Genomic DNA, 11,406 nt, shown 5'->3' with positions numbered 1-11,406 from the left:
CAGTTTCCTCAGCTATAAAATGGGACGGCCGGTCGCATCTGTCTCAGAGGGTCCTCCCAGGGCTAAGCGGGCTATTTCAGAACGACGCCTTAGCAGACGGCCGGACACAAGGGCCTCAGCCATTCGGTTCTCGACATCACTATTGCCTGCGCTGCCCCGAGAGATGGCGAGGCAAGGACATCAGTTCCATGAATGAATACACGACGGTCTTTTCGGCAGCTGTGCCTTTATTGCCTGCATGATCTCAGCCCCGCGTTCCAGTTGGGGAGGGAGGTCAATCCCGGCCAGGCAGGGGCCCCGGGGAGCAGAGCCCAGGCCTGCGGGAGGGGCGGAGGATCCGAGCTGGGTGCCACGTGGCCTGGAGGCCGGACTCGGCCCGGGGCAGCAGGTGGGCCGGCCATGGCGTGGGTGGCCCTCCAGGCTGCCGAAGCGGCAGGCCCAGGGCCCGGAGCTGGGAGGGCAAGGGCCCGGCGGGGGCACAGGCGGCCTCGGGGCATGCGGTCAGGCTGTTGGTGGGCAGAGGCACGCACTAAGTGGCCCAGGAAGACGGGGCGGCCTGGGAAGCCCTGGCCGAACTGTCCACCGGCCCCCGAGCAAGTGGGGCCACAGGGAGCCACTGCCGCCTCCCCAAGGAGAAGCAGACAGGCAGGGCATGCCCGGCCTCGGGGCGCTCAGACGTGCTTGGGGTTGGCCACTTTGCCCAGAAAGAGGATGCTCGTGGTGCCAGAGTCCAGGAGGATTATCTGAAAGGGCCTGTTGAAATTCACGATGGTCAGCGGGCCTATCTTTCCGGACATGGGGGATATCTTGACGCCCGTGGCGGCCGCTGCTTCCGTGCCCACCTCGGCCACGTCGAGCACGGCCTTGTGCACCACCTGTGGGGACAGCAGGGCATGACCCACCGAGCCGGTGGCGGGAGGGGACCCCGTGCGCCCCCGGGACTGCCCCCCACCCAGCCCCGCTGCCGGCCTGCCGGGCACTGCTGACTTCGCCTTTTCCTCCCAAAGCCCCCTCCCCGACTGCCGGGCCCACATAGACCCACGCCCAGACGTGCGCACGGAGTTGCCCAGCGCCATGAAAGCAAGAGGGGGTGCCGGCTGGGTCCCTCTCCAGGCCCAGAGTCGGTGCCGCCCGCCGAGACCCGCGGCCACGGGCAGAGGGCCGCAAGAGGCATTCTTCCCGAAAGCGACTTCCCGGCAGCGTCTTGGCAGCCAAGAAGAGGCCCAGCCTCCTCCGCCAGGCACGTGTGGCCTTGGGGTCGCTCCTGCAGCAGCTTCAACCTCCACGGGGCTCTGACTTCGTGTGGCTTTAAATCCTGGGCCACGCAGGCCTGCTGTTCCCGCCCCCAGACCCGAGCCCACGACCGAGGACAGCGGAGGAGCGCAGGGGGCTGCCCGATGACCCTGCTGGGATGGCCCCTCTTCTAGCAACGTGGCCCGAGGCTCCCTTTTCTCAGGCTCAGAGCGTTTCTCGTCACAGAGGCCCAACGGCCACTGTTATTGCCTGTCTTGCCACGCACCACACGCGAGCCAGGAGCAATCACCCCAGTTTACAGAGGGAAAGGCTGAGGGTGGCACGTGGGAGGGCGTCAGTGGCTGTCTGGTTCCCAGGCCACACTCTTCCCACGACAGACTCCTGGGCCACATTATGTGACAGGGGAGGTGAGGACTGGCCCCTGACCCCACAGGGTGAGCTGGGCTGTGACCCGCTCTCCTGGGCTCGGGGAGTCCCCGGGAGGCAGACTGGAGGGCAAGAAACACAGGTGCGGACACACAGGCCCGAGGGCCGCATGGTCCATCCGGCCTCCGCCCTTGAGCTCAGAGCCGGGGACAGGCCAGTCTGCAGACTCACCTGAGACAGCACCAGGTCCTTGGTGCCCGTGACCCCCGACAGGTCGGCGTTGCTGGTGAAGACGTCCCTGATGCCCATCTGGGACAGCATGTCATTCAGGTTGTAGTTGCCCGAGATGGAGAACTTGGGCAGGTAGAGCTCGTCGACCCACCTGGGACACGGGAAGAAGACGCGTGGGCCCGCGGGCTGGTACCCAGCCCCCGCCTGGCGGCGTCTCCCGGGCCTCCTGGGCAGCTACCGCCTTCTCACGGGGAGAGCCCCGTCCTCGGGCTCTCAGCCCCTGGGTCTGCGCAGTTTCCCTTAAGCCGCGAGCCTGAGCCTTGGTCCCGAAGCCCCCCACGGTATCCAGGAGCTTGTCCTGCCTCCCGTCCACCTTTCTAGAAAGCCGAAGTCAGAGGTCAAGGGTCACCAGCCTGACAACCGGGACTTCCAAGACTTGCAACGTCCCCAGTGGCTATTGCCGTCCCTCCCTGAGATCTTTTCCAGACTTCGTGTTTCGCTGAGACGCTGACTCCACCCATCCTGACCGGTCGGCTCTGCCCATAAAGGGAGTTTGCCCACTCCCATGGCTTCCACCTCAACCGGTTGGCCACGCCCATCCCCTAGCCAGTCCCCCTCCTGCCAAGTCATCTTCAGAAATTCAAACCTAAAATTTCTCGCGACGGTGAGTTGGAGAAACATCTCTATCCTGCTCTCTGTGCAGCGGCCCCAGGGCCTGCCTGACGGGGACGCACGCTTCTCTCACGGCCACGGTGGCCATTCAGGACAGTACGCAGATGACGTCACCCTGGGAATCTCCCAGGGGCTCTCCATTCCACGGAGAGGACGAAGGCCAAGGCTTCCAGGGGTCTACGCAGACCCACGTGGCCTGGCCCACCCCCTGGGAGTCTCAGCCGCACCCCACTCCGCCCCTCACCCGCCCTGCTTCAGCCACTCTGGCCGTGCTCTTCCTCCGTCATGCCAGGCTCATGCTGCCTTAGAGGTTTTGTGCTGGCCGTTCCCTTTGCCAGGAAGGCTCGTGCCCGGGAAATCCACAAGGCTCGAGCCCCTCCTCTGAGATGCTGGTGCTCGAGTATCTTGAATTCACAAGCCACGGTAAGTCCCCTACATATGAACAAGGAACAAGTTCTGTACCAAGAGTACGCTCGTAAATCCAATTTGTAAGTCAAATAAGGTTCACCGAGGTGCCCAGCTAACAGACAGCTCGATAGCACTGTACTGTCATAGGCTTATGATACTTTTCACACAACAAATGCATAACACAAGCACAATAAATAAAGAAAATGTTTTTAATCTTGCGGTACAGTCCCTTGCATGCACATGACGATGCATGCCAGACACGCAAACTAACGTTTGTGATTGGACATGAGAACACATGTCCAATCACAACTGCGGAGGTTTGCAACTTGAAGGTTCATAAGTAGGGGACCTACTGTACCACCAGTTCCCAGTTTCTTGGTCTTTTCTCCTCTCCTGCCTCCCTACCCAATTCCTCACCAACATATCAAATCGTTCACTTATTTGTTATTTTCTTAATTGTCTCTGTCTTCCCCAATGACAAATAAGCCCCAGGAAGGCAGGGAATGTCGTGTTTTATTCACTAGCATCACCCTCAGGGTCTAAATGAGTGCCTGGCACATAGTAGGTGCTCACTGAATCATTCAACACGCAACGAATGAGTGAAAGAACGTCATGGCTAACCAGCGCAGAGCTGATTCTCAGCACCCACCTTACCCCAGCCCTCAGCCGGTCACCATTCCTTCTGTTCCGCTCTTCCTTCACGAGGTTGAGCTTGGAGAAGCCCCGTGAGTGCTGGGGGCTGTGTGGGTGCTTCCTCGTGACTCAGAACATGCTGGAGTCAGAGGACGCCTCCACCTCTTGCTCTGCCTGACGGCACCATCTCAAGGATGAGGACAGCCGTCAGGCCCAAGGCCCCGGCAGCCAAGGGCAAAGTCAACCGAGGCTCTGCCTGTCCCTGCACAAGCTCTCCCATCTGTCCCACCTGTCTCCGTCCTTGGACACTGCGGAGAGCTTGAGGGAGAGGGGCGTGGCGTCTCAGGGCCGGCGGACTCCTCTGGGTCCCGGGGACAGTACCTGGTCTGCAGCGAGTCTCTCCACCTCCTCAGGGTCTCTGGGAGCAGCCTGGCTTCCACTTCCTCCATCTTGCCCTTGTCAGGGAGGACAAAGAGCATGCTGGCGTTGCCCGTATACGGCAGCTCCACCACGGTGCAAGACAGCTCCTCGTCCCGGAAGAATGGCGTGGACAGATCCTCCAGTTTCATCATGGGCACCTTCACCCACTTGTTCTTCCTCACATAGAACCTGGACTCGAAGGTATCGCGAGGGTCAAAGGGCGTCTTCCACTTGGCTAGAGGGGGAGCAAGCCATGGGGACGGTGTGAGTGCCCGGGTGGCCCTGCTTGACCTGTCCTCACCCCACCTGCCCTGCAGGGGGAGAGCTCTGCCCACCAGCAGCCACCCAGCGGCCCTCAAAGGGGTGGCCCTGCCTCAGTTTGGAAAACGACCCTGGCAAGCAGAAAGGCCCTTGGGGACGACAGAGCACCTTGCAGGCCTGGGTTGGGAAGGGAAAATTCCATAAAGCTGCCTCTGACACCTCGAGCTACTGCAGACACCAAACACAGGCCAATTCTTTTCCACACGAATCCTCACACAGAGGCCTCCTTACTGCAGTTCCTGTCGCCCTTCACGGCATGTCGGGCTTTCAGCAAAAATGACAGGTCAAAGGCAAGAAAGCAGCTTGAATGAAGAGACAAAGCGACACTCAGAATCAGACTCAGCGATGACACAGATGTTAGACTTATCAGGCAAGGAATCTAAAACAACGATGAGTCCTAAGTGAAGGGCTGTAATGGAAAAAGTTGACAGCATACAAAAATACAGAGCACAACACCCGAGACCTGCCAGACAGTTTCAAATGGGGTCACATACACAGAGTCAGAATTCCACAAGGAGAGGAAATAGAGAACAGAGCAAAATAATACCTATGTGACGTAACAGTGACTGAGAACTTTAATTGAGTTGGAGTCTCACTCTTGTTGCCCAGGCTGGAGGAGTGCAGTGGCATGCTCATGGCCTCGACCTGCTGGGCTTAGGCAATCCTTCCACCTCAGCCTTCCAAGTAGCTGGAACTACAGATGCACACCACCACGCCCAGCTCATTTTTGTGATTTATTGTAGAGACGAGATGTCACCAAGTTTCCTAGGCTGGTCTCAAATCCCCGGGCTTAGGCAATCCTCTTGCCTCAGCCTCCCAAAGTGCGGGGATGACAGTCTGAGTCACCACGCATGGCCAGAACTTTAAAATACTGATGACAAACACCACAGACCCAAGAAGCTCAGAGAACACCAAGCAGGATAAGCACAAAACAAAACAGGATTAAAAAACAACGCTAAATTTAAAAAAGAAAAAACAAACCTAGGGGTATTGTATCAAAATTCTAGAAAACCAAAGACAAAGAGATAATCTATAAGAGCCAGAGAGGAAACCCCACCACCTTGTCTGAAAAGGAATCGAGATAAAAATGACAGCAGACTTCTCATCAGGAACTATGCAAGGAAGAGAAGAGTGGAGTGGAATATTTCATGTGGCAAATCCCATGAAACTCATTCCTTGGGAATCACGGCACAGGCCTATGGTATGCATGCGTTTCGTTTACAGTAATTTTCCTTCTCTAGAAGAGGAGTCAGGAAACTATAGCCTGTGAGACAAGACCGCCATGGCCTGTTTCTGCATGCCCCTAAAGCTAAGAAGAATGTTTATTGTTTTTAAAAGTTGTGAAAAAAAGAGAGAATGAAAAGAAGAAGAGAAAGAGGAGGGAGGAGGAGGGGAAGGACACAAAGAAGAATCTGCAGCAGAAACCTCGCGTGAACCACAGAAAGTGCTTGTCGTTCCCTCTGTGGGAGGTGGGCTCCACACCTTTCATCTCCATGTCTGGCTCTGGGAGGTGCTCAGTAAAAGTTCAAGAAGTTATACGCGGAATAATCTTCTGGGTCAGCATGAGAAAGGAAAAGGAACTTTTGGATGGGCCCAGGTCAAGGTTGCGTCTCTGTCACTCTTTACCTTTCTGGGCTTTGTGTTCCTAACCAGTGAGTCTACCATCTACCCTCAGAGCCACCATGGAAATTGAACAAGGGACTGCCCAGGGAGGGCTGGGGTTAGCAGGCGCCTGGTAACGGGAGCTTCTTTCCTTCTTTCTTGTTGTTTTTACTTCTGTAATTGCAACAAGAGCTGGCTTCCGGGCAGCTCTGCTTTCTCTGGTGTGGTTTTTTTCCTCCTTGACCTCTCCCCGCCACTGGACTTTCTAGGACCTAGCCAGCTATGGCTGTCTGTCTATCCTTCCTCCTCCTGGCAGACTCTCTCCGCTTCCCTGGTCCCGGCAGCCTCTCAACATGGAGTGACTGGGGACAAATCTAATTGCTCAAGGACCCATCTCAGGATAGGAGATATTTCAAGTGGACAGGTGTTCCTGTCACCAACTGAGCTTCTGTGGCCTCCATGCCAGGGTGGACCACGTGGCACCTCCCAGTCTTACCCAAGACATCGAGCTCCCCTGGGGTCTTTCAGCCGGCCAGTCCTCTAGCATGGGGCCCTGCCAGGAAGACAGGCTGCCTTCAGGGGCCCTGCTGCTGCCAGAGTCGGAAGAAGGATGGGTTTGGGGGGGATGAGACAGCCTCCATGTCATATTCTCTCCGGGCCCTCCAAGCTTTAAACCTCACACGTGCACCCCCATGACAGTACAGGAGGTCAGACACGCCTCGTTACAACCCTCCCTTTTGTAACCTGACACAGCTGACCAGCATGAATGTTAACACAGAGATCATAAGGCTGACAGAACAGACTCCGTGGCAGTAAGACGCCGAACCCCAGCCTGACTCTGGTGCGGCACCGTGTGACAGGTGACCGGCCCCAACGAAAATGAAAATATTTTTCTTCAAATATTTTCACAAAGTATTCCTGTCATACTTTAGGCTTTGTGGTTTACATATTTTTCTTTCAAATATATTCCTCCAACATATTTTGAAACGGCCCTGCAGAGTTGTCGCTTGGTGAAACTTACATCCATAGACAATCTCCTTCCTTGGGTCTCTGACAGATTCAGGAGATATTCAACTAAGAGTCTGACGCCTTCTTAAGGCCCCAAAAGAGACATATGCCACCTGTTCTTTCTGAAGTCTGATGCTTAGAGGCTTCATCTATGTAACAAGAACCTTGGCTTCCACGAATCCCTTGTCTTAACTCAAGCATTTCTTTCTACTAACCTCAAATTCTTTAGACAGAGCTGAATTCTTTCAACCAATTGCCAGTCAGGAAATCTTGGAATCCACCTATGACCTATAAGCTTCCACTTTGAGAAGTCCTGTCTTTCTAGGTTCAACCAATGTGTACCTCATATGTATTGATTTGCGTCTTTGCCTGTAACTCTGCCTCCATAAAATGTATAAAACCAAGCTGTAAGCCAACCACCTGGATGCATGTTCTCAGGAATTTTTGAGACCGTACCCCTGGCCCCGCAGTCACTCCTACTTGGCTCTAAATAAACCATATGTGTTTTTTAGAATTTTGGTTTTACACCAGCATTAAGAATTTTGGTTTTACACCAGCATTTTATATATATATATATACACACACACATAAGTTACTAGTTACAAAGAGCTTTGGAAACCACCTTGTATGCTGTAGGCGCTGCCTAACTGCAGGAGGCTGTTGATAGGCACAGTGATATCAGTGCATACCTAGTGCATATCAGCAGAGAGGTGTGGTCAGGGGTCCGGAATCCAGAGCCAGGCAGCCATGGCTTGGGTCCCCAGTCACTGCCTCAGAGCTGGTTAGCTTCAGGCCAGTTAGTACCTTGGGTTTCAGTGCCATCATACGCAAACTGGTCACTCAGTTTTGACTCAGAGTAAAGCTCTTTGAAGATTTCACAGCTTCGCTTTTTCATCCACTTCTCTTAAGCGTCCCTCTTCCCTCTGGCCCCACGATCCTATTCTGTGTCCCTGTTTTTTGTGTGTGTTTCCCCCGTCTGGACCACGGGCTTCCAGAGGCGGGGCACGTCTGCCTGCACCCTGCCCTTCAGAACGCGTGGGCTGAGGTTTGCCTTGACCAAGCTCCTGTCCACGGGACTGGGCACTGGGCCAGTTGGAATCTGGGAAAGGGTCTGTCTTGAATGTCACCCTCCTCCCCGCAGGTAGGGATGGTGACTTTTCCAGCCTCAGTGATTGTGCCCCCATTAAAATTAAAAATGACTGAATTCAAAAGGAATGTTGGAGAACAGAACTGCAGAAATCTGGGGAGGGCCAGGCTCTTTAGGGGCCGTTTTTTGCTGTAAGCAAGCCCCAGCCCTCCTGGGATCTCTTCAGAGATTGAGGCACCTGGTGGGACAATCTCACCCCACATGTACAGGGCAGAAATGGCGGGTGTGCATAGGCAGAGGGGCTCCTTTCCTTGTCCAGTGGCATCCCTGCAAGGAGCAGTAGTTTCTGCTCACACTGGTGTGCTTTGTTGGACAAGTTTAAATCAGAGTCAAAAGCGCTGCGCTGATTCAGACCAAGGGCTCATGGGCTCCACTGAAGCTATGCCCTGTAATAACAAAGCGCAGTTTGGAAAACCCCACGGGAGAAGGCAATGCTCGTGGGCATGGCGGGACCTGGCTCCACACCCCACAGGCGGCGGGCACAGGGGTTCGCCTAAAGGCACAGTGGCTGAACCAGGACCCGAAGAGCCCTGAGGCTCGGAACCGCCTGTTTCCTTCTGAACCCCAGAGCGCACTCACCTTTATTCATTTACTTATTTGTTTTGAGTTGGAGTCTCACCCTGTCACTCGACTCAGCCTTCCAAGGAGCTGGCACTACGGGCACTCACCTTTAAAGAAGATGTAATTCACCAGGACCAGCATGGTCTCTGGGTTGAGGTTTTTGACCAGCTCTGTGATTTTCCCCTGGGTCTCCTTCTTCACGTAGTCGTTGATGGCCTTCTCGGCGGTGGCGGTATCCTGGAAGTCGGTGAGGAAGGCTTCCGCGGTGTACAGCTCCTTGGCATCCTCCACGAACTTGTCCAGCAGCTGGAGCTGCTGCTGGACGAACATGGCGTTGCCCGTGCTCAGCTGCAGCTGGTCGCTGGGCTGGTTGAGGGTGCGCAGAAGGCGCTGGAAGCTCAGGTGCACTTCTGCCTCTGACATCTCCGTGATGTTCAACTTGAGGCCTTCCAGAATCTCTGTGTGGGTGTTGCCATGGGCCCCCAGCAACAGGAAGGCCAGGGCCATGGAGGTGCTCAGCGGAGAGAAGATGACGTTCTCCCCGGGGGTCTGCCGAACCAGCTGCCTGTAGAGGCTGAAGGCAAAGTCCAGGCTGCTGGAGGCCAGGAGTTCGTCCGCGGGCCTTGTGTGGTCTTGATCTTCCTGGGTCAGGTTCTCCGGGGCAGGTGTGCCACTCGGGTGGCAGAGGATGGCAGGGCAGAGCCCGGCCGCCAAGAGTCCCAGAGCCAGGAGGCGAAGCATTCTCTTGGCTCTCGAGCTGAAAGCAAAGATCCCTTACATCTCAGAGGGCCGGATGGAGCCCTGCCACCCACGGCTGCCCCTGGCCTGCTCTGTTCCTGCACCTCTGCCTTCTGCGGCCCTGTGTGTGCCCATGGGTAGCGGCGCTCCTGGGCACCCCACGCACATTGTTGCCTTCTGTACTTCCCTTCGCCCTTTGAGGGGAGTGCCGACATTGAGGGGAAACTGGACCCAGAGAGGGGGCGGGGAGGGACAGGTGGGTGCCCGGGGCGGCCCGGATCCTGGGTCCGGAAGCGGGTGGTGGGTATGAGGCTCTGTTCGATCAGAATGCCTCCTCCGCCCCTCCTGCTTGGTGAGCAGACCCCGGGCAGAGGGGGTAGAAAGCCAGGGCCCCTCTTCCCTCAGACGCCATCAGCCCCCGAGGTAGAACCCAGGGAAGGTGCCCCAGACAGAGTCAGAGACCCCGGCGCCTCTCCCAGTCGCTCGTAGACACACACGCCCCCGTGGTCCTGCAGAGGGTTAGCAGGGAGAGGACACCCAGCGGCTGCGGTGTGCAGGCCTCCGGGGGCTCTGATTATGTCTGTGCAAAGGCCGAAGGCAGGCAGCCTGCCCAGTCACCCGTGGTCTTGTGTCTGCCGTCAGCCTGGAAAGGCCGCCTGGCTGGGAGAGGGCAGGGGGGCTCCCTCCCTGGGACCTGCCGGGGGCTTCATCCTGGCCTCTGGTAATTGCTGGGTGGCGCAGGCAGGTGGCTACACCTGTGTGAGCCTCAGTCCCCTCTGCGCAGAGGGTGCCTGAGGCCAGACGGACGAGGAAGGTGCCGGGTCGCCTTCCTCCGACCCCACGTGCTCCAGAGACCCAGAGGGGCCGAGTGCAGAGCCCATGGGCGGCCACCAGGCCGGGAAGTCAGAGGGGAAGTCAAAGCAGCTTGAGTGCTGGAGGGCAGGGGAGGGGGAGACGAGCAGGGGGAGAGAAGGGGGGAGGAAAAGGGATGGAGCAGGGAAGGGGCGGGGAGGGAGGCCCAGGAAGTTCCTCTGGACCCGCCCGGGGCCATCTTCCCGGTGGCCTCAGCTGTTTGCTTACTCTGGCGCTGATGCAACCTTCTCTTTGGAAACTTGGTAAACAACATGTTTCTCCAAAATCCTTTCCAGAGAAAAGGCCCTGGAGGGGCCCTGCCTCTGGACAGCCTGTGTGTTCTGTTGCAGGACAGAAGCGGCCTGTCTGCTTGGCAGGGGTCTGGAGGGAGGTGAAGCCCGGCAGCCCCATGGAGATCCCATCAGGGCCTGGGCCTCTCCTCGGGGGCACCTCTGCCCTGGTCAGCCTGCCCGCGACCTGGGGGTCGCACCCTGCGCCCTGCAAGGGGATAGCACCGCTTCCCCTAGGGTGGGACGCATGGATCCCAAAGTGTGGAGGCAGAGTGACCTCAGAGGCCCGAGGCACCTCACCCTTGGTAGGGGTGACACTCACGCAGAGAGGGGGCTCTCCCCAGAGACGCAGGGAACCAGCAGCGCCCAGAGGGTCTCAACCCCAGCCAGCTCCCAGCACCGGCCCCGTCCAGGTCCCCTCCCACCCGCACGTTCCACAGGCTCCTGCCAGACCCAGGACCTCCCAGGAAGGCCCCTGTTCCACCGGAGCACCCTGTTACCTGCGCAGAGTGCTGGACGACGGCCCCGAGTGCGTGGTGTCCATGAGCGCCAGGCTTATTTATCCCTCCAGGGACTCCTCCCCCTGCTCGGGAAATGACAGCCCAGACACCCAAGCGAGGTGTTCTCAGACTGGAAATGGCCAGAAGATCATTTCCGGTAACAAGGACTTCTCGGTTCCCCTCAAACACCCAGTTATGGGAATGGCTCTTTCTGTTCCTTGCAAAATCCCCCAAAATCTTTTGTCCCGTTAGGCTTATCTGTGTATGAGTACTCACTGGGAAACATGGAAAAACCTGGAAAATATAAAGGAGGACATTGGGGAGTGTCCCCTAGAAACGTAATCCCCAGCAAGGGCCCCAGCTAACACGTTCAAATATATCTTTTTTTTTTCTTTTTGAGTTG

The 11,406-nt window shown here is 56.9% G+C and overlaps 1 protein-coding gene across 1 annotated transcript; it reads right to left on the bottom strand.

Annotated features, from left to right (window-relative positions):
* Nucleotides 1-671: 671 nt before the first annotated feature.
* Nucleotides 672-10,487, bottom strand: SERPINA3 (serpin family A member 3). The gene is made up of 6 exons (XM_008063056.1): nt 10,410-10,487; nt 10,067-10,089; nt 8,731-9,374; nt 3,946-4,219; nt 1,852-2,002; nt 672-875 (listed from the first exon to the last, which is right to left on the bottom strand). The coding sequence occupies exons 1-6, from the start codon at nt 10,485-10,487 to the stop codon at nt 672-674; spliced, it is 1,374 nt and encodes a 457-aa protein (XP_008061247.1).
* Nucleotides 10,488-11,406: the final 919 nt, after the last annotated feature.

Source organism: Carlito syrichta, unplaced genomic scaffold (genome assembly GCF_000164805.1).
Source record: "Carlito syrichta isolate Samal-C Ts95f unplaced genomic scaffold, Tarsius_syrichta-2.0.1 Scaffold306509, whole genome shotgun sequence".
Lineage (NCBI taxonomy): Eukaryota > Metazoa > Chordata > Mammalia > Primates > Tarsiidae > Carlito > Carlito syrichta.
Note: the sequence above shows the minus strand (reverse complement) of the source record. Positions and strands in the feature narration are given on the sequence as shown.